General features: G+C 40.8%; 1 protein-coding gene across 1 annotated transcript; it reads right to left on the bottom strand.

The window, feature by feature from the left end:
* Positions 1–2,862: 2,862 nt before the first annotated feature.
* MPHOSPH10 (M-phase phosphoprotein 10) lies at positions 2,863–23,933 on the bottom strand. Its single transcript, XM_035023969.1, has 11 exons — positions 23,760–23,933; positions 21,473–22,148; positions 20,781–20,935; positions 20,134–20,305; positions 17,520–17,661; positions 16,249–16,316; positions 13,854–13,991; positions 11,625–11,735; positions 6,461–6,568; positions 4,907–5,137; positions 2,863–4,537 (listed from the first exon to the last, which is right to left on the bottom strand). The coding sequence occupies exons 1-11, from the start codon at positions 23,846–23,848 to the stop codon at positions 4,388–4,390; spliced, it is 2,040 nt and encodes a 679-aa protein (XP_034879860.1). The 5' UTR covers positions 23,849–23,933; the 3' UTR covers positions 2,863–4,387.
* Between the last annotated feature and the right edge of the window lie 58 nt (positions 23,934–23,991).

Consider the following 23,991-nt stretch of genomic DNA (forward strand, 5'->3'; position numbering starts at 1 on the left):
CAGCGGGGAGTCTGCTTGTCCCTCTGTCCCTCCCCCTCCCCCTGCTCGTGCTCTCTCTCTCTCTCAAATAAATAAATAAATTCTTTAAAAATAAATAAAAGATAGAATGTGTCAGATTAGACTTAACAAGCAATTCCTAACTATGTGATATATGTAAAAGACACAGGCAATTGGGAAGTCAGAGAATGGAAAATAATATATTATTCAAACAAATATCAAAAGAGCCATAGTATTATATTGAAAATAGACTTCAAGACAGGGAGTACTACCAGAGAAAAAGATATCACTTTATAGTCAAAAGGGTCAATTTGTGAGAAAGACATAAAAAACCATAAATGGGTATATACCTGATAATAGGTCTTCAAAATGCATTAAGCAGAAACTGACACAATAATAGGAAGAGAAAAATCCACAATCATAATTAGAGATTTTAATTAAAAAAAGAAAAAAGAACATAGAGATTTTATATGCTTCTTTAATTGACAGAACTAAACAAAAAAAAAATCACTAAGGATACATAATAACTGAACAAAAATATCAAAGCTTTGGACTAACTGAAATATAGAGCACTATATTCAACAAGTGTAGAACACATATTTTTTCCTTCTCCTAGTGGTATAAGTTTACTAGTTCTAAAAACTTCTTGTATATTCTAGGCTTGAGTAAATGAATAAATATACTAATGATAATGGGAGCAAGATTTCTCACTGTTGGAAAAGGCATTATAAATAAGGAAAGAGTGAATACTAGAATTTAATCTGCAGGGGTATTAGATTAGAATCAGAGGTTTTGGTATGAACTCATATATGGAATACATGTAACACACACACACCACACAACCACAATTTTCTAGCCCTGGTGAGTGGTGCTGGAGCAACAGCAGCAATGAGCACATCTGTTTGAAAATATCATTTTCCAAGAGGAACCAGGGTTCTGTGGGAAAATGGCCAATTCCAGGGAAAAGACAGGATAAGCCTAGAACATTTATTAGCCCCGGAAAATAAGGAAGTGCTCAGAGAATAATGGGAACATATCAGAACTCAGAAATTAGTTTGAAGGGCCTTCCACTGTACTGGCCCGGAACAACTGGAAAATCAAAATTCATAATAAAAGGATTAAAAAACATTGAATAATATAAAAATCAGTCAAGGGGGCGCCTGGGTGGCTCAGTCATTAAGCGTCTGCCTTTGGCTCAGGTCATGATCCCAGGGTCCTGGGATCGAGCCCCGCATCGGGCTCCCTGCTCAGCGGGAAGCCTGCTTCTCCCTCTCCCACTCCCCCTGCTTGTGTTCCCTCTCTTGCTTTGTCTCTCTGTGTCAAATAAATAAAATCTTTAAAAAAAAAAAAAATCAGTCAATACTGAAATAAATGAGAAGGGAAAACTTTCCTTACAGAATGCCAAGTAATAGATATAGAAGAAATTAAGTTAGAAAATCATCAATGGATGCCAAAACTGGTGAGTTTGTTGAGGAATGGGATATTCAGAGTATCAAAGTATCTCCCTGATTATTAAGTAAAAAGGATAAAGCAATAACTTTATAGTGGGGAAACCTGGTGGTCATCACTGTAACAAACTCGAAATGTTTTCAGCACCAGCTTCACCGAAACAAACGGATTATCCTGACCCTCTGTACTGGAGGTACTAAAGACACACCTCTGCTTTGGCTTTCCTGCCAAAAATGTATAACCTCAATCTAATCCTGAGAAAACAGACAAATCCAATTTTGTGAGACGGTCTATATAACTGGCCTGTATGCCTCAAAAATGTTAGTCAAGACAAAGAAAGGCTCAGGAATTGGAAATTAAACAGACATAACACTGAAATACAATGAGGAATCTTAGAATTACTTGATCCTGGACCAGGGGAAAAGAGCTAGAAAGGACATTATTGGGCCTATTGGCAAAATTTGAATATGGACTACAGATTAATGGCATCATATTGATGCTAAATTTCCTGATTTTGATCATTATACTGCAGCTCTATGTTCGTGAATATTCGTATTCTTAGGAAATACATACTGAAGTATTCAGGGGAAAGGGCCACAATGTCTCTAACTTCCTCTCAAATTGTTCAGAAGAAAACAAGGATAATAAAGCAAATGGAGCTAAATTTCCTGGAATTTTTCTGTAAAAATTATATATTTTTATTTATTTTATATATGTATACATATATTTTATATGAATTTTAAAATATTAAAAAACTAGCTAAAAATGAGACAGAGAACACACAACAAAATGCTCCATCTCATTAGCAGAGAAATATAAATTAATACCACACAGATACATCATTTTATGTCCAGCAGAAAGGCACATTTTTTAAATCCTGCCAATGCCAAGTCTGACAAAGATACGATTAAGTGCAAGTTTGTACACCTACTTTGAAGAACAAGACAGCCTTAATCTTCTGCACTTTCTACCCAGCAATTCTATTCTAAAGGGCATTAGAGGCTAAAGCATAAGAGCGACAGTGTTTGGGAACGGGATGTTCGAAATGGCATTATTCCATATAAAACGAAACAAGTATCTTCACAAGACAGGGTAAATAAAATCATGATAGATGCATACGATATTATATGGCAGCAAAAACAAATAGCATTTTGGATGAATGAGGGAAATCAAGAGTGAAAAAGCAAGCAATAGGTGAGTGTACAGTGTTCCATTTTCCTAAAATTCAAGTACTAGTAAACAATGCATTGACTAGGGATACATGTGGTCAAATATATATGAATGTAAAGGAATGATGAACACACCGCTCAGAACCATGATTTCCTCTTTACCTCCTTACATAGTCAAGCGAAGCAGATGAAGAGCACCACTGAGTATTGCTTTGTGTTTTTGAAGATTTTTTTTTTAAGTAATCTCTACACCCAATGTAGCGCTCGAATTTAAAACCCTGAGATTTAGAGTCCCATGCTCCACCAACTAAGCCAACCAGGGGCCCTGTTGTGTGTTTTTAGATAAAGGATGGTTTCTCCAACGTTACGTGATGCTTCTAATTTATAAAGAAGTAGTAGATAAATATTCCACCAGAATGAACACTTCTTAAGCACAAGAATTATTGTTTTGTTCAGTTATATCCCTGGTACCGACAATACTGCCTGGCACAGAGTAGGTATATAAAAGAATATAATCTTTAGAATGTATAAAATATTACATTAAAAAAGTGAATGAACAGATATGCCTCACCTAAAGATGGTGGGAAAAATGAAGATAAGAGGGATTCAAACTATGCAGACATCAAACTGCCCTTGGACAGGTAAAGTGAATCATCACTTCAGGATCAAACATTCTGATCCTGATGACTGATTATGAAAGAAAGACTCAAGGGCAAGAGAACTAAGCTTGCAGTTGAATGGGGACTGGCAAACTGAATTTAACAAGAAAGCAGGAACTCTTAGAGCCATATTAACACTCCCATCACTGTAAGGAAATGACACTTTCACTAAGGCTAGACGGAGACCCAGGGTTGCTCGAACTGTTCAGAAGACAAAGGCAAATAGTGAAGAGAACTCTCCTGAATAAAACTTCCAACAAATGACAATTCAGTACTGACTGGTGCTCCAGCTAGCCCCAGCCAGCCTGGTTCTACCCTGACGTGGCCAGCTTCTGTTTATTAGGAAGCAGAAATGCAGAAAGCACATGCCCACGAACTCTTCTTGCCTGACCGACCCCTGTAGATGGAAAACCAGAAGGGCTTTCCCTGCTGCTTCAGGAGAAGCTGCTCTGAGCTGTCTTAGGGCAATTCCATCAAAGCATACTATGAGTTCCTATCAGACAAAAGACAGTTTTCTCTAGAGGCAGAGGTAGTCATGGAAGGCTCACCACACTGCCAGTCTACCCTCCTTGCTGTGTTCACCTTCTATCACGTCTAGGTCCTGCCTGCCCTCCACGCATCTGACCGTGGGTGGTACCCTAGAGCCTGAACGAAGCCTTCATTCAGGTGGGTGGGAGATCACCTCCCAAGGGGAAGGACGGAAGGCATGTGCAGTGTTTTGTGAAAGGCTGACAGGCCAGTGGGAGAAGAACATCAGGACTCCAAAGAGTGAGGACCCCTGCTGTAAACAGCTGCCTGTGACGGGGACGGCTGGCTCCTGGGCCGTGGTCAGCCTGCAGGCCAACTCCCGCCCACCGGCCAATGCCCTGGGCTGGCCTTCACCTGCCCCAGCGAGGACACAGTGTGGAAAGGGCCTTGGGAGCTAGGTCCAGCTTCACACAGGAAGCAGTTCAGGGCTTTCCAATGACAGTTTAGAGTTTGTCTTTTCAAAATGAGGAATTCTCAAATATCTGCCATCTATGCAAGGAAAAATTCTCAAAAAATTTATTATAAAAGAGAACAATGACAGAATATAAGCTTACACATTAGTATTTACATTATATTCAAAATATATTACAGCTTTAATTTATGAACAGAAATATCCTGTCTTTTCTTCTTTTTCTTTTCTGTTTTCTTTGCATCGCTGATTTGCATTTTTACTTGATCTTGTAATTTGGAAAAGAATGCTTGAGATGACTTTAAGGCTTTGTCTTTACCTTCATCCTGCAATTAAAAATAGTAACACACTTACGCTATAAAATCTGCTTATGAGTAAAAAAAGCCAAATGATTTCAACAGTGTACAAAGTATAAAAATCCAGAAACTAAGAATAAATTATGAAAAATCACACCAGTTAGCACAGACGTATTCTATGAGCTCTATGCTGCTGCGATGTTCTTGTAACGTTAAGGGAGGAGGGAGTGGAAGACAAGGGCTGCCAGGCCCCAGGTGCCGTGAGGGCCCAGAGTTCGGGCTGTTACCCTCGCCAGGCGCCAGTGGTCTCGCACCGTCAGGCGGGCGGTGTCACCCACTGCTTGCCACCGCCTTCCCCACGAGGGCCCCCTGCAGTGGTTTTCTTTCCTGCATCCTTACCTTTAGTAGTGAAGCTCTGCCTGTTTTGGTCAGCTGTTTTAACTTCTCAGAAGCCACTGCCTTCGTGTATTTCTCCGCTTGGTCTGGGTGGTTCTTTTCAAGCAGTTTTCTCCGCTTTTCCTTCTCTTTTAGTTTCATATGCTTCTGATATTTCTTTTTCCTCCTTTCTCGTTTCTTGTCTGTAGCTGTTTTTTCAGCAGCTGTTTTTACATCTCCGGCTTTATTTTTTTCCTATTAAAGGTAACCACCAGCATACCAGTTAATCCAACTTAACACAACTCGGAAATGGGAGGAGTAGCAATTCCACAGAGCATGGCCAATGGGCTATACCTATCGCCAAGAGTTGAGTAACCAGTACCCATCTGCACCCCATAGAGCTTTGGGAGCTCAGCTCTTTAAGACCTGGAATGCATTCTTTGACAAAGCAGACTCTTACAGTGGCAGTTCAGCTCCCAAACTACATCGCAAAGGCAGCCTGGAGAGCTGGTTTATCCTGCTGACAGTCCCAGAAGCAAGCCCCCTCCAGCACTTAAGACTCCAGATGGGGGGCGCCTGGGTGGCTCAGTCGTTACGCGTCTGCCTTCGGCTCGGGTCATGGTCCCAGGGTCCTGGGATCGAGCCCCGCATCGGGCTCCCTGCTCCGCGGGAAGCCTGCTTCTCCCTCTCCCGCTCCCCCTGCTTGTGCTCCCTCTCTTGCTGTGTCTCTCTGTCATATAAATAAATAAAATCTTTAAAAAAAAAAAAAAAAAATCCTTAAAAAAAAAAAAAAAGACTCCAGATGGGCTTTAGGGACAACCTCGGAGCTAAGCTGCAGAGGACAGCCACTGGCTGGCAGGAGGGGCTCCCAGAAATGGAAGGGAAACATCTATCCAGGAGGATCAATGTCCTCTCTCTTCCCCCCAGCTGCCAGCTTATCCCGCCAGGGCCGTCACCTGCAGAGCTGGCAGAGGTCCTGAAGGGGTGGGTGTGGGTGCAGCAAAGCAAGTGCAGAGGGACAAACAGCTGTGCTGCCAGGCCTGCCGGGAAGATGAGACCTGGCAGAAACCACTGTTTCTGTGTGTAATGCATGAGCTCCAATGTTCATGAGCCAGGGACTGCCTACATTTGGTTGCATCCAACTTCTTCTAATAACCCAAATGTTCTATTCTAGACACTGATTCCATTGTTGATAAGCATTAAACGGATACAATAATGGGGGAAAATGCTGATATTAAAGGACTGCTAGCATATGAGCAACATAAACCATTTATTTTAACCCAACATCACTGCTAGTATTCAAGTTGGATTGTAACAAGATACAGACATTGGATATTTACAAGAAGCTTTTATAATAATTCTCATACCTGTACCTCATAATATCTGATTACAGAAGACTGATATTTCAATACTGTGTAATACTATTAGTTTGACTATACTTAGAAACTGCTGATACATTAGAATAAAAGCTACAAACTCCAGGATAATGACACTGAATAGAAATCTAGCTATAAACAACTAATTTATATATATATATATATATATATATGGCTAAATGTTTCAACACTGGTTTCTTACCTTGACTTCCTCTGGGGCCAGGAGAGCTGCGTCACTCACGCTCACTGGGGCTACCTCCTCCATGGTTATGGCCGGCAGATTTGACACAACTTTAATCTCTGGAACAGGCTAGAAAAGTGACAGTACGTTTAAGAGGAAGTCAGAAATAGTCCTAATATAAAATATTTATATTGCGAAACGACTTTTCTTACTATCCTTTAAAATTGACTTTACTATTATTTTTATGTAGTGGTTCATCACTTACATACAACACCCAGTGCTCATCACAACAAGTACCCTCCCTAATAGCCATCATCTATTTAGCCCACCCCCCATCCACCTCTCCTCCAGAAACCCTCAGTTTGTTCTCTATTGTTAAGGTGTGACCCTATTAATTTAAAGCATAATACATAAAATACTTTATGGCGGGGCGCCTTGGTGGTTCAGTTGGTTAAAAGTCTGACTCAGTTTTGGCTCAGGTCATGATCTCGTGAGTCATGAGATTACGTGCCCTATAGGGCTCCTTGCTCCGTAGGGAGTCTGCTTGAAGATTCTCTCTGCCCCTCCCCCCACTCACTCACTCACTCTCATATAAATAAATCTTTTACAAAAGCTCTCCTAGGTTTAAAAAAAATAAAAGTTTATGGAGATTATTTAAAATGTGAGATGGCTGATAGCAAAAATCTTAAGCTAACTGGAATGATGGCAGTGTTGGTGGGCATTCCTGCTTGAGGAATCTTGGTATCTGAGTACTTGAGGGTCTTCTCTGTCTCACTGCCGCACCAAGAAGACCTATTTCTACACGTTTGCAGGACATTCCTGCCATATTCAAACACCAGTTCTTTTGCCTACTGCACTAAACTATTCCCATCTGCCACGGATGTGGACATTTTCCAACAATCCTATCTAATGTTAAATAAATAGATTTTTGTGAATATTATCCTGCCTTTGGTTATAGAAAAAAGGCCAGCTATAAGAAATATATAGAAAAAGATGCAAGGAAAAATGCTTATCAGAACAAGAGTCAAAAATAGGCTACTTGATAAACAAATTTCCTCATCTTCCAGCTACTGAAAACCTAGCTTTACAAACAAATGTGAGATGATACAGAACTGCTTTGGAAAACTAAAACAGTATTGAAGTAAATCAAACCTATTAATTGTAAAAAGGAGAAATGTTATGCAATATTAACTGAAGAGCCTTTTTTTTTTTGTGGAAAGAAATGCCCAGGAAAGACAGAAATTAAAACAAGCTTCATACTGATCATGGTAATAACAGGACACCAGTGATTATTTACCTAACACTTACACTAATGCTCTTTGCATCTAATTCTTGCACATCTCTGAGGACCACCAGGGGGCAGGGACAGGGGCTCTGTCGCTTAAGTGGAGTAAAAGATGGAAGTGTGCCCTGGAAAGAACACAGGACTGAGGAGAGAGGGGCTCTACTGCAGAGAGTGTCACTGACTCCTTCACACACCCTTTTTCCTTACCGCAGTCCTGGCCATATGACAATCAACTAGCAGATGTGTGCCCCAGGAAATTTCAGAGAGAACAACAAGTCATTCACACAACAGGATCCTGGATTCTAACAGGAAAAAATGTCAGAGTCTGAAAGAAATAATTTCTTCCATTGGACCACTGTTTACTTATTTATTAGGAACATTGTATTCCATTCTACAATTTAAAGAGAAATATAAAGAAAATGGGAGATAGCCCAGAAAATAACAACAACACAAAAAATGATGAATGGTCAATAGGGTTTAAGGAGATCATGAAATATGAAACTGAATATGAAAAAAAAAGTTCATATTAAGGGGAACCTGTACCGAAAATTCTGTATTTCTGAAGAGGAATAAGAAAGGCTTTCAAACTGGGTCATGTAGGCCCAAATACATTCCCTCCTTCTTCAATTCCCAAGGTTCCAAGGAAGGTCTGAGTACTTCCCCATGTCAGGCTCCGTGTTAGTGTGATGGACACAGCAGGGAAACAGCGGTGAACAAAATACGTTTGTGCAGGCTTGGAAACGAGTAGAGAACGATCGTCAATCGACCAATGGCGATCACAGTGCTATGAGGGAAATGAATGCAGGGAGGAGGGAGATGGCATTCAACCTGACACCCCAGAGATAGGAAGGAGCCAGCCATGGAAATAAGGAAGTACAGCCTAACAAGCAGAGGAGAACCCAGCAGGAAGGTGTGAGGAAGGGGGCGTCCTGCCCCACTGAAGGCACTGGAAGAAGACCAGTGTGGCTGGGGGCAGAAAGCTGTGGAGACCAGAGGGGTGAGAGGGAGCCAGATCACGTGGGGCCTTTAAGGCACAGGAAGGGATCATGTTCTTCACATCAATAACTTTTTCACAGTAAGACCTGCTGGCCAAGAGGGGTTGAGAATTCCTATTTTTTCTTCATCTATTACCTAGCCTACACTAGGCGCTTTGGTATCTAAAGATGGCTCCTGCCACCAAAAACTTACTGTCATAAATTACACCTGATTAACCAAAAACAAAAAAAAAAAGCAGGTGATAAATGCTGAGTGTCTGAAAAGACAAGATACTCACACATGACAGAACACCTAGCCATCAAAGAATCAGAAGGATTTTGGTGATTACCTTTTCTGTATAGATGAAAAGTGAAGCAATTTGCCTAATTCACAAAGCTAGTTAGGGGCAGAATCAAATTCAGGTTTCTGACTTCTAGACTAGTCCCTGAAATTCACGATACCTCATTTCTAGAAAACACAAGGGACACAAAGGGGCAATAGGTGAGCAAGTACCAAAAGGATGGCACAGCATGTTTTATGGGTTCACAGAGGATAGTGAGAAGGAAAGGAAGCTCTAAAAAGTATAGAAGCACTGAGCCAAGCGTGGGGGAGTCAGACAGACAGACAAGATCACTGGAGATCTGGGCCTGGTGCGGGGAACATGATGCAACGGGGAGAACACGGACCCAGTTAGATCCAACCCTCCCAATGTCCTAATAAGCCTTGGTTTCCTCATCTGCAAAACAGAAAGACTACTATCTGCCTTAGTGTTTTGTGGATGAAGAGTTAATGGGCAGGGCCACTACCATCATCAATCCCAACTTTAGTCCTCCTCACAAGACAAACTAACTAGCAACTATCCATAGATGAGATAGCACTGGGAAAATCCCAGAACCGGAGGGTGAGGCTGAAGCAACCCTCCGGACCACAGAGACTGAGAAGGACTACATTAGAAGGGTAGGAGAGGCTACACTCTCACCATATCTCCCTCTCCCAGGCCAGCACCGTGCCCCATTGAGAGAGACCTGGCCTATGGTTTCTCCAGTGGGAAGGGAGCCCAAGGTGGCATTCCACTCCCCATAATTGCAGGACACTTCTGGGCAGGCCCAATCACGTCTGTGTCACGGGGATTGTGGAGGGAATCTGTGGGGCTTGACCACTGAGAATCAGACTGGGATGAAGAACAAGGGCAGGGCTTCTAGCAACCAGTGCTTGGATCTTGGCAGACTGTTGCTCCTCGCAGGAGTGTTCAAGTCGAGATCCCAGCCTGCAGCCTTGCCCATCTGTAGAGCCAAGCTGGTGCTCCTGTCTGGCTCAAAGAGATATCTCCACCCCCAAGATCACTGCAGCATTATTTACAACAGCCAAGTCATGGAAACAATAGAAGTGTCCATCAACAGATGAAAACAAAGATACTATGGTGCATATATAAATACACGTGCAGGGACGCGCAGTGGAATACCATTTAGCCATAAAAAGAAGGAAATCCTGCCATTTGTGATAACACTGATGGACCCTGAGGGCATTATGCTAAGTGAGATAAGTCAAACAGAGAAAGACAAATACTGTGTGATCTTGTTAGGCAGGAAACTAGGCACGCGACAGGAGGATGGACCTTAGATGTCCTGCCAGAGCCCTGCCCAGGGACCGCCACATTCTACCCATCTAGCAGTAGGTTTAGTCTTTATTTGACCTATGTCTCTAGAATAGAAATAATGTTGTGGTTGCCCACTCTTGCAGGCACTTAGAAAACATTTTGGAAAGGACATGAATACCTGGCTAATTATTAATAATCCAGGCCTATCACTCAAATGTTGCCACCCTAGGACCCTCCCAAAAGAAAAAAATGATATAAGCCCACACCCCAGAGTTTCTGGGGCCTTTGTCTCTCTTGACTGGCCCGCTCCTCCCTTGGAGTGTATTTTAATAAAACTCTGGGACCCTGGGATCATGACCTGAGCCGAAGGCAGACACCCAATGACTGAGCCACCCAGGCGCCCCTAACTAAACTTACCATGGTAATCATTCCCCAATATACACACCCAGGTATGCCATGCCTTTCAAAAGTTCACACTAAGCCACGTTGCTTTCACAAAAAGACCTACGTTAGTACCTGTTTTTGTTAACTGACAGATATCTGAAAAGAATTTTCACTTTTATAAAAAAAGTGAAAGCAAAAATAGCATTCAGCATCTGTTCTGCAGTGAGCGGCCCTGCCCAGCTCCTTCCTCAGGAACTACACCTGGTATCTCAGCATCAAGCCACCATAGCTTTAAACAGTGTCTGTGAGCATCTGTGCTTTATCTCGATTTATTTGTACATCCATTACAAGACTGGTCCTAAAGTATCAGAAAAGCCTAGAACAGGTTATTTTTGGGGTCTGAAAAGCTAAAAAAAAATTCCATTTAATTAATGGTAATCGCTTTTTTGCTTTACCCCATTTAGGTTTGTGAAAGGTTTTATAGGAACATTTTGCTTTCTGGTGGTGGGGGAACCTATATTATCAAGCCACTGTTGTACATCTTAAACTTACACAGTGTTACATGTCAATTATATCTTAATAAAATTGGGGAAAAGGGGTTAACATACATAAAGGACTTAATATGGCAAATAGCAGGTATTCAGAAAATACCAGGTACAGACATTACAAGTCTCCAGACGAACCACAGGAGGAAAATACAACTGAAGGCTGAACAACAAGAAAAGAGTGAGAAATGAAGAGACCCCGTGGCTAAGACTTTAGGTCTGGCAAGGGCCCATCTGGAGATCAGGGTCGATCAGCAGAGGAAGCCAGAACTGTCTAGGACTAGAAATTCCTACAGGTTTATATCCTAAAACCAAACAAAGAGCTAGCCCCACAGAAGCTCAAAGAGGAATTAAGGTCATATCTGCTCTGACTACACACAAAATTGTTAACACACTTACTGGTTTAGGGATGAAGTGAAAGTTTGAGAGGGCATCCAATTTTAAGAAGAGGGAATCCATCATCTTCTGAATTTCTTTGTGCTCTGGATTTTCTTCTTCTGCTGTTTTTTGCTTAGGAAATAAGTTCAACAACATCAGACTGAGCAGCTTAATACACATCATAGACAAAACACAAGGGTCAATAAGGGTATGTCCCCACTTCTCATCATTAAGGCTTTGGCTTCAAGACACATTACAAGGCAGAACCAAAGTTATCAATACCATGACAGTGCCAGCACCAGCCAAAGAAGCAATGTGGTGTGCATTTTAGGAGCTGCAGCAGCCCCTCCCTCTATGATTCAGAACTTACAATTTAATCCCCTTGGCATTTACTTCTGTCAAGAACTAAGCCACTCCCACTCAGACGGCTACCATTAAAAGAAAGGGGAGCTGGGTAACAAGAGTTGGATGTTGAGGAATTGGGAACTGTTGTGCACTGCTGGGGATGATGTAAATGGTGCAGTCACAATGGAAATGAATAAGGCAGCTCCTCAGAAAGTTAAACAGAGAACTGCCATATGACCTGGCAATTCCATCCTTAGGTAAATACCCAAGAGAATTTAAAAAGAGGTTCTCAAACACATGTAAACATCTGTTCAGAGCAACATTATTCCCAATAGCCAAAAGGTAGAAACAACCCAAATGCTCACAATCCCCTTTTCCCTTTGCCCATAATGCTTATTCTAAAAGGCTAAGACTGTTTTTATTTGTTTTATTAAGGCATAACAAAAACAAAACAAAACACACCAGAATGGGGAAGTGACTGGCTCTTTGCCTCCACAACCCTGATGCCAGAGACGCACTGGAGTCTGTTTCCAATGTCTGTCATCAGAGCCCGCCTTCAGCCACATCTAAGCACTTGCCAGTGCTTCTTTATTTTAACTTAACTCATTTTTTTATCCTGAACATGTTGCTTGCCTCATCCCAGATAGTAATGGCTGTGAAATCATACACATACAACTAGAAGTTCATTCACGTGCTGCGTACCATCAGCTTGCTTACTACCTCCAGGATGGATACAAAACTTTGGAAAATACTCATCATCATCCCCAGATGAACTCTTAATGGAATGGCTCTAGAATTAGCCTAAATTAAGTTCATGCTCAAAAACTTGTGAACTGGGGGCACCTGGGTGGCTCAGTTGGTTAAGCGAATGACTTCGGCTCAGGTCATGATCTTGGAGTCCCAGAATCGAGTCCCGCATCGGGCTCCCTGCTCAGCAGGGAGTCTGTTTCTCCCTCTGACCCTCCCCCCTCTCAGGCTCTCTATCTCATTCTCTCTCAAATAAATAAATAAAATTAAACAAAAACAAAAACAAAAAACCTTGTGAACTGGCTGCTGAATTCTGAGACATAAATAAAACTAGTATGTACAGGGCTGGTATAGCTGTCGTGTTACATATTTAATTTTTAACTCTCATCATTACAAAATGCTTTCTCTATTTACTGAACCCTCTCAAAGTAGCCAGGCAATGTTCAATGACATGTTCCTTCAACTACCACTTTGGGTTGCAAAGCAGCCAGGAAGAATTAATTCAAATCTTTCCAGATCTTCAACTTAACAGTGGCATCCAGGGCACTGATGGCTATTGCTGCTAAAGTGACATTAATTAATCAAATCTGGCAGGAATCTTAAATGGCTTTTGCAAATAAAAACGCCATCTCATCCCCAAGCACATACTGACCACATCCTCAATAAATCAAGTGTGAAGAAATAATTCAATCACTATACTGGTAATATATTATTATTGGAAATACGACTTTGTCCTATTTAACCAGGTATTTTTTTAAGAATCTAAGTGAAAAGAAACAAGAATCAAAAACCAAATAACCCACCAGACCAAAAATCTGAATGAATTTCACAGATAATGTTCTATCAGTAACTTCTAAAGTATTAATGAAAACTGATTTTAAAATTGTAGGACTACTATAATAATTGCTGGAGAGTAATTAGCTGTGGAACAATTAGGTGACCAATGAATAATTGCAAAATAAGCTCTCCTACCCCCTCAAATTCAGTGGCAATATTATAACCCCTCTATCCCTAACATACTTTCTCACATTTAAATGAGGTGAACCAAGAGCTCAAGATTTATTTCATGAATTTCAGCCATCAGGGTGGAACCAGTAGAACTGATTCTCTACTTCTCTTTTTTTAATAATGATGGCTTTGCCTTCTGGGCTTCCTTACCTGGTTGAGTTTGATGTACTCCTGCTCATAAATTTCAGCGAGGCTCAATTTGCTCTTCTCATGGTCTAACGCTAAACGTTTTTTATATTCATATGCATCCTCTTTAGGTCTTTCTTTACGTACTACATCATCCCAAGCCTGCAATGTACAAGTTGGAAGGCACATAAATTAACAGAATCTATCATTTCATTCTAGGCTCACATAAGACTCTTCCCCTGGAATATTTATGGTCAATCCAGAGTAAGCAAATTATAGCAAAAAGTAATTAATTTCAACCTGCAAAATGACTATTCAAGTCACAAAAAAATAAGTACTAATGAAAAGCAAAGAGAGCATTACTTAAGTTTCCTTTTTGTTTTTGTTTTAAATGCATCTTTCTCCTGGTTACCAACTTTAATTCCCCATTTCCCCATCACGATTTGTTTAGAAGTCAATACTTTTTGTTTGTCTTGTTGCATTCAAATTTAAGGATAGTCCACATATAGTATCTACCCTTCAAACTCTTCCTATTTGGAGCAAACATACACGTTTTAAAGCCATCCCTTATTGTACATGTCACACACCCTGTTTTATTCTAAGTTCACAAAATAAGATCAATTCTTTCTTTTCCCATGTGATTGATATTTATTGAACACCTCTGTAGCAGAGTGTGTAGATGCCCTGCTTCATATCCCCGGCCCATCTCTGAGTTCACCTGTAGCTGCAGGGAAATCATGTCTGTACATGCTGACAGCTTCCCATATCAAGCTGGGACTCTGCTTATCCTGTGGGTTTCTGGAATGCCAGGGGATCTTGCCTGCCTGTGCTCAAGACAGCTCTGAGGTGTCTAGCACGTAACACCTCCAGAGGCTGCTCCTGACCCATTAAGGACTGAGTTTAGTGGATAAATATTCCAGCAGATCCATTCCCGGTGGGGTAAATCTGAGACAAATTCTACATAGATCCTCAGGGGTCCCCAGCAGGTTTCATTCCCAGTTGCCCACTGTGATGGTTAATTTCACATGTCAATTTGACCGGGTGAAGCGATGCCTAGATGGTAACACATTATATCTGAGTATGTCTGTGTGGATGTCTCTGGAAGAGATCAGTATCTGAACTAGTAGACTGAGTAAAGAAGATGCCTTCACTAACGCAGGTGGACATCATCCAATCTACCGAGGGCCCAAACAGAACAAAAAGTGGGAGGGAGGGTGAATCTGCTCTCTACTTGAGCTGGGACATCCATCTTCTCCAGTCCCTGGACATCAGTGCTTCTAGTTTTCAGACCTTTGGGCTCGGATTGGAACTTTATCACCAGCTCCCCTGGTCCTCAGGTCTTGGGATACAGCATTCCTGGTTTTCTGCTTGCGGATGGCAAACCATGGGACTTCTCAACCTCCATCATCACATGCATCCTTTCCTTCCTCATTTGGGGTTATTGAAACACTTTTCAGTATTCGATTTTAATGTATCAATTGTGTTTTTGATTATCTTCCTATACTTTTTAAGTGGTTGCTCTAGGGATCTAAGATCAATCCTTAAACAAAAACTTTGCTAGGTTTTTTTTTTTTTAAGATTTTATTTATTCATTTGACACAGAGAGAGAGAGAGAGAGCACAAGCAGGGGGAGCAGCAGGTAGAGGAAGAAGCAGACTCCTCGCTGAGCAGGGAGCCCAATGCAGGGCTTGATCCCAGGACCCTGGGATCATGACCTGAGCTGAAGGCAGACGCTTAACCCACTGAGCCACCCAGGTGCCCTTTTGCTAGGTTTTTAACATTTGAAAAAAAATAAACCCTTTATTTGTCCCAGCAGATACTGTGCCTAGGTGAAAGGTCCCAAGTATGACCACATCAGGTAAGAACCAGTCACCATACCTATCACCCTCCACCAGCTTCACCAGGCACCAACAGACAGGTGAACAAGGGGCAAGGAAGATCAGCAGTGGCTCTGGCCGCCCCCTTCTCCTCATGAACAACTGCCCATCTTTCCAGAGCACTAGTGAAAGGCAGTGTCTCACACAACAAAAGCAACAACAAAAAATGTGGATAGTGTATACTTAGTAGTAGACTTCAGGGTAGATTTAGGGCTTTAAATGAAGAATTGATGGGCACCTGGGTGGCTCAGATGGTTAAGCAGCTGCCTTCGGCTCAGGTCATGATCCCAGGGTCCTGGGATCGAGTCCCGCATCGGGCTCCCTGCTCCTTGGGAGCCTGCTTCTCCCTCTGCTTCTCTCTCTCTCTCTCTCTGTCTCTCATGAATAAATAAAATCTTTAAAAAATAATAAAAAATAAAAAATAAATGAAGAATTGATACAAACAAAATTTCTATGAAAACAAAGAGTGATGGTCCCAAAATAGTCTCATACTATTTCTAAAAATTTCAGTGAATTTTAAATTAAGTTTCATTCTTACTGACCTGATCTCTTATCCTCTGCTTAATGATATCTTCCAGTTGAAGGGTGGTTTCCTCTGTGATCACAGGTGCTAAGGGAAATATAACATGTACTCATTAGGTAGGTATAAATTAGGCCAGTGGTTCTCAAAGGGTGGTTCTTGAACCAACAGCATCAACACCTGGAAACTACTAATTGCTGGGTGAATTAATAGTACTGTGGCTATGTAAGAGAATGTCCTAATTCTTAGAAGATACATGTAAAAGTACTTAGAGGAGTGAAGAATCATGATATTGGTAAGTTATTTTCAAGTGATTCAGGGGAGAAAAGTACACACACTCGATCACATACATACCCAAGGCAGGGAAAGCAAATATATCAAAATGTTAACTGGTGAATCCAGCTCAACAGCATCTATATGTCTGCTGTACTGTTTTTTCAACTTTTCTGTATGTTTACAAGTTTTTTTTACATTTTTTAAATTACTTTTATTATGTTAGTCACCATACATTACATCATTAGTTTTTGATGTAGTGTTCCATGATTCATTGTTTGCATATAACATCCAGTGCTCCATGCAGAACGGGCCCTCTTTATACCCATCACCAGGCTAACCCATCCTCCCACCCCCCTCCCCTCTAAAACCCTGTTTGTTTCTCAGAGTCCATAATCTCTCATGGTTCATCTCCCTCTCCAATTTCCCCCCCTTCATTTTTTTCCTTCCTACTATCTTTGTTGTTTTTTGTTTTTTTTTAACATATAATGTATTATTTGTTTCAGAGGTACAGGTCTGTGATTCACCAGTCTTACACAATTCACAGCACTCACCATAGCACATACCCTCCCAATGTACATCACCCAGCCACCCCATCCCTCCCACCCCCCACCACTCCAGCAACCCTCAGTTTGTTTCCTGAGATTAAGAATTCCTCATATCGGGCGCCTGGGTGGCTCAGTTGGTTAAGCGATTGCCTTCGGCTCAGGTCATGATCCCAGGGTCCTGGGATCGAGTCCCGCATCGGGCTCCCTGCTCTGCGGGGAGCCTGCTTCTCCCTCTCCCACTCCCCCTGCTTGTGTTCCCTCTCTCGCTGTGTGTCTCTCTCTGTCAAATAAATAAATAAAATCTTTAAAAAAAAAAAAAAAAGAATTCCTCATATCAGTGAGATCATATGATACTACAAGTTTTTAAAACGAAAAGTTGGAGGGAAATAAATAAAACTTCTCTTTCTATGAAATAGAACCGTAGAAAAAGCGAGGAAACACACACTTGCAGGAGCCCAGTGGGCTCACATACCCATGCGGACTGCGTGGTCAAAGTGCAGAGTCTCCTCTAGGAGGCTGTTCTCTGGGCGCTTTTGAGCTGTCACTTCCCCTTGAAGCTGCCAAGGTTTTTTTTCCAACAACTCTTTTTCTAAAAATGCAATTTTTTCATTCATCTAAGAAAGAGAAAAAGTTATTACACATTTAGGAAACAAAATCAGGATTATAGCTAAATAAAAGCAACTGACTTTTTTTTTTTTTTTGACAGAGGGAGAGACAGAGAGAGAGGGAACACAAGCAGGGGGACTGGGAGAGGGAGAGTAGGCTTCCCGCTGAACAGAGAGCCTGATGCAGGGCTCGATCCCAGGACCCTGGGATCATGACCTGAGCCGAAGGCAGACACTTTTAACGACTGAGCCGCCTAGTGCCCCTCAACTAACATCTTTAAAAGCACAGAAACAAGAAATGCATTATTCCTCAATACGCTTGTTTTAATCTTGCCACCGTTTTATTACTAAGCCAACAGTGACCTCCTATTCCTGACACTTGAGGTGGGGTAACACGCTGCAGATGACCCTCCTCTTTCCCTCCCTGATTTGAAATGCCATGTTTATAATATACTGAATTCCCCCAGAAGAATTTGGGTAGATTTCTGGGCTCTATTCTAATCTAATGGTCTATCTATTCACAAGCCACTATCAATTTTAATTATTAGAGCATTACAAGATTAATTTATTAGAACATTAGTAACTGAAGGAGCCTCTTTTGACCCCACACTCCCAAATCCAAATTATCTCTAACTACTAAAAGACATCTATAATGACTTTATAGCGTACAGAATGCCAGCCTTCTCAGTCACTTTACTGAGTTCTCATATTTTTCCTAATAGCTTTCAATTCATCTGCTTAGGTTTTTCCAGTATCTTTTGCAAATATTAACACTCACTTTAGTTTTTCTTACCTCTTATCTTTCTCTTTCGTAGTTGCACTAATACTTCTACAAGGATGTTAAAAAACAGTGGTAACGGTAATTGTGGACGTTCTTATTCTTCATTTTAAAAGGGTATTTCTAGAATTTCACCACTGAGCATGACAGCACTTTCTGGCTAGATGGGTTTGTATTTCACTACAAGTGAAAATTAGGAATGGATACTGAATTTCATCAAATGTCTTTTTGACATATAAAAGAACCGTATGGTTTTCTCCTTATTCTGTTATTCTGTTAAAACCAAGAATTATAGTAATAGATTTTCTAATCCTGAAATCAAGAAAATGAGGCCCATTTAGTTGTGGTGTTGTTAGTCTTCCACTGTGTTATTTTGGATATTTACATCACTATTCATAAATGAAACTGTGTGTGAGTGTTTTAACGTCAGGTTTGGGTATCATGTTATAATAGCTTCACAAAAAAAAAGTTTAGAAGGTGTACTCTTTATACGTGGGAATTGATCAAACAACATTCAATCATGTATTTCTTGAAAGTCTGATATAATTCTCCAGTAAAACTAAACCTTTTTTTTCTTCTTTTTTTTTTGAGAAGACACAGGGAGGTTAGGACACTAACTCAATGCAATTTCACATTTTCTTTCCCAATGCTGCCCACCCCCTTTTAAATCTTCTCTCTCTTCTAGGAACAATCTGACAATCATGGATTTAACTCATTCTCTTTTTCTAATAATTCTTTTGATATCCATGATATAACTGATTATTTGCCTAGCCTCGTTTCTAATTGTGTGATATAATTTTAATGTGATTAAATGGCAAAGACAAATAATTGGAACCAGGCTATATCTATTTTTGCAAATGGCACTTCATTTGTCTGAAATCATTTCATAAGGAAATAATTTTTATCAACTTTGGAAGATGTGTTTGAGATGGAATTAATTAACATTCAGACTATGTGGAGCCATCTACAAATTATCTCAAAGAAGCAGTATCCTTATGAGCAGTTGAAACAGCTACAAAGAGAGGTTCACAGGACAGCTAATTAAAAAAAAAAATGCCATTAGTATAAAGAAACCAGGGACAGAGGGAAAAAACAGGTTTTTACACAAATCGAAAGCCACACGTTGGGAAATACAGCACTTTTGCAAATTAGCTACCTTCCACATGGGGATTTTTATACAGTGTCTGGTAGAGAGTAGCACCAAGATTTTTGTTTTTTATATTTTTTTAAAGATTTTATTTATTTATTTGAGCAAGCGAGAGAGAGAGAGCACATGAGAGGGGGGAGGGTCAGAGGGAGAAGCAGACTCCCTGCTGAGCAGGGAGCCCAATACGGAACTCAATCCTGGGACTCCAGGATCATGACCTGAGCTGAAGGCAGTCGCTTAACCAACTGAGCCACCCAAGCGCCCAGATTTTTGTTTTTTAAGCATCTGCCTTCGGCTCAGGTCATGATCCCCTCCCCCATCCTGGGATCAAGCCCCATATCGGGCTCTGTGCTCAGCAGGAAGCCTGCTTCTCCCTCTGCCCGCCTGTCTGCCTACTTGTGATCTCTCTCTGTCAAATAAATAAAATCTTTTAAAAAATAAATATATAAATAAAGGATAAGTAAGCATTCCACCAAGAAAAAGAGTAGATTAGTTATCTGTGAGTTGCACAGTTCTGGTAAACATATAAAAAATTCCTTAAATTCCCAATTCTTACCTTTTCCTGTCTTTTTTCAAAAGAGGATTTAACTTCATCAGAATCTTTCTGTACATTTAAGATATTTGTATCCTCACTTTCCTCATCATCTGGCAAAGCAAAGGTCACTCTTTTCGAGGTTTCTTTATGTTGTTTACTGTCTTCACTCTCTTCAAGGTCATTATCTTCATCACTATAGTACCAAAACACTTATGAAAGGATAATACACTATTTTTCATTAGGAAAACAAAACCAATTCTCTAGAAAAGATATTCTGTATACCTTATGCAAATAGTCAGAATTCCAGTCATTCAATTAAGGAACAGAAGGTATTATTTAGGTGAAACGGAACAAAAAGTATGCAATATATAAAAAATAAATTATTCCTCAATCTATAATACAAATGTATCTCACAATAATAACAGTATTTTTATTGGCACAAAAAGCAAACAAAAGCTCCTTGTAATAAAGGTTTGATTGCCACTGCCAGCGATATTTATCTTCATCAGATTATCTCTAAAGCCCCTTTAAACTCGGAGACTTTCTTCTGGCTACCTTGTGACTATCTGATCTTAGAGAATGTAACTTCTTAGGACAAACGTATTTGACAATTATGAGTACACACATATAATTGGATGGTTCTAGCTTACAGGATTCAAAATACTCACGTTTCAGAAATGCTCCCTTCTCCTTCTTCGTCAGCAATTTCTTCCTCATCTTCATCTGAACCCAGTTCATCATCATGAACACTTGCTAGTTCTTCATCACTTTCAACTGGATCAAAGAAGTCTTTGTATTTCAAGTTTCTGGAACTTTTACCTGACTAAAGTAAAAAGACTTTTCAAACTTTCAATTAAGAACAGAAGAACACATTAAATCATGCATATATGTGAATGCCTATTACATACAGGGAACTGGTAACTGGCAACACTACCATAAAACTGTAAGAACTACTAGACTTGAACAAACTGGAAGGAAGCATAGATTCATTTATAACTGGTAAGACAGAGCACAATATTCCTAACTCTAAAGCTTCTAACTATAATTATTTCCAAAATATCCCTGCCTAAAGTATACAAATGCCTTCCTCTCCCTGTTATTTTTAGCGTTTGGTGAGAATATGTTTGAGGGAAATTCTGAATACCTCTAACGTGTGATTATGGTTCTTACGCTACAAAACAATGTGGTAAGGAAATGATAGCTTCAGTTTAATTTTTCTAGTCCATTGTTTTCAACTGATCTAAATATTTCATTTACACCCTGGTAAGTTTTGAGGTATTTTAAACCTCTTCTCAAGAAATAAAACAAAATCTAATTTAAGGAGGTAGAAAGTCCTCTCTCTCTTCTCCCAAAACTTTACCTTAGGTTTTTGACTTCTAAGCAGTTCTCCCTCATCTTCATCAGAATCAACGTCTTCAAAAAAATCAATGTCTTCCTCTTCCTCATCATCTTTTTGTTCTTCTTCCTTTTCCATGTTTTCTAAAAAGGTCTCCATTTCAGACAGTTTGAAAAATTTATCATCTACTATGGACTTCTCTCTTGGTTTCCTAGGCACTTTGTCTTGCACCTTGCTCTGTTGCTCCAATTTGCTGATATCAAAATCAAGATCAGAATCCTCATCACTGAAAACTGGACTTTTCCTCAGATCAACTTTGCTCAAGTTTTTAGCTCTCTCATCCACTTTAGAATCATCAACACTCAGGTCAGCCACTTCCTCCTCCTCCAGATCTTGTATGAGGGCCTCCTGGCCATCAGACTCCACCTCTGAGCCATCCTCTTCACACTCCTGCTCTTCAATCTCTGGAAGAAGACTGATGTCTTTGTCTTTAATGGTTTTACTAACTGCATCCTGGAAGTACTGTAAAATTGGTTCATTTTGCAATTCTAGTTGTTGCCAAATCTGCTCATCATCAAAATTGTCTATCACCAGTTTTTTTAACGGACTTCCATGGATCCTGTCATTCTCTAATATTTTATTAAAATCATAAAGTACTTTTGTTAATGAAGTGAAGTTTGATGCCAATTCATCTTGAATCCTATTAAGGGAACACAAGGAGGAAGTTTAAAGAGATTTATAATTATAGGCAATAATTTCACAGCACTGTGAATTAAAAGGAAAAAGAAGCCCAACTCTTGTGCAAAATCAAACTTGAATGAAATATCAATTTTAAGTATAGATTCTGGCCCCTAACAGTGTATTATCTTGCTGAGGCACCACACTAATATATAACTAAGTCTGTGATCTGCTATATGGATTTTAGGCAGGCAAACTATTACACACCTCTTTGCTTAAAGATATATAGTGAATCTTAGCCTTAAATGCTCAACTCTGCTATATTATATGCCACTCCATTCAGTCAGCCAATGGTTAACACTTGCTTTGGCAAGAGTGGTCAGAGAATACCTCTGAAGATGTAACATCTGAAATGAGACCTGTATATAAGGAGACAGTCTTACAAAGACCTGGAAACATATATTTCAAGCAGAAAAAACAGTGAGAACAAATTTCCTAAGATAGAAATGAACTTGGTGAGTTTGAGGAACAGAAATGCCAGCATAGCTGGAGTGTGTGAAGGAGGCAGAAGGCCAGGGAGGTAGATGGGAGCTGTATCATGCAGGGCTCAGAGGTAAGAGTTCGCTGTTTTAAATGTAAAGAGAAGCCATCAGGTGATTTTAAGCAAAGGAGGAAAATGATGTAATTTACACTTTGGAAAGATGGCCAACTGAAGGAAAGGAATGAAAGTACAGTAATTAGGTTGACACAGCCATCCAGGCTAAGGATGATAAACAACTGTGCAGGGGTTAGAGCAGCAGATACTGCGACAAGCAGTCAAATTTAGAATATAGTTTGAAGATAGAACCAACAAAATTTGCTGATGAATTAGAGGTAGAAATGAGAAAAAGGAAGATATCAAGGAAGCAGCTTAGTTATATGTCTGAATGACTGAAAAACCAGAGGTGCCAGTTACTCAGGTAGGGAAGGCAGGTGCATGTGGAAAAGATTTCAGGGAGGGCAGAGTATAAGAGAGTAAAACAGAAACAACAGGTCATTCCGGACATAAGAAATTTGAGATGCTGAGAGCGTACATGGCTGTAGCTGCTGTGCGCCTGAAGCTCAAGGAAAAGAAAGGTCGGGTATGAAACACAAATCTGAGAGCCACACTTTCACAGATCATACTTAAAGTCCTTCAACAAAATACGAAGAGCTTGTGTTGGGACGAGAGATGAAAGTCCTAATTCTCAAGAAGCTCACCGTGGGGGGGGTAGATAGACAACAAATTTAATACTTTCAATAAAGTATGAGTAAGTAAGCACTGGGTGGTTTGGGAGCGTGTTGGAGAAAAGAGCAACCAACCTAGTGCACGCGCACCTGAAGAGTAGGGGGGTGCGTAAGACTCAATGGAAGGCTCTGGGCGTTCCTAATTGAGCTTAGTTTGGTTACTACACGACTGGGAGATCTGCACTGCACAGCATTTAACAATTTAAAATTTTTTGATAGGCTAGGGGAGCGTAACTATCTGAAATCTGGGGGAAACAGATGTACGCTTCCCTTCACCTTCCCCCTACTCCAGAATTTGCTGGGGGCCAGCAGTCCGCGCCCACGTGAGACCCGGGCCGCACCCCGAGCCCGGGTTCCGCTCACTTACGTGAGAAAGCACTCTGGCTGGCCGGTGGCTTTACCAACCTCCTTCACACACCGCTCCAAGGTCCGTCGACGCCAGGCGCGCGGGGCCATTGCTGTCTACAACTCGGGACACAGCGCCGCATGCACAGGAAAAGGGCCGCCCGGAAACCGCGCCACAAAGACGCGCCTCGCACAACCTGGACCCTGGAGACAAAGGTTCCGCGGCGTACAGGTTCCGGACCCACCCCCTGCCA

The sequence above is a fragment of the Mirounga leonina genome, unplaced genomic scaffold, assembly GCF_011800145.1.
Source record: "Mirounga leonina isolate KUSES-001 unplaced genomic scaffold, KU_Mleo_1.0 Mir_178, whole genome shotgun sequence".
Taxonomy (NCBI): domain Eukaryota; kingdom Metazoa; phylum Chordata; class Mammalia; order Carnivora; family Phocidae; genus Mirounga; species Mirounga leonina.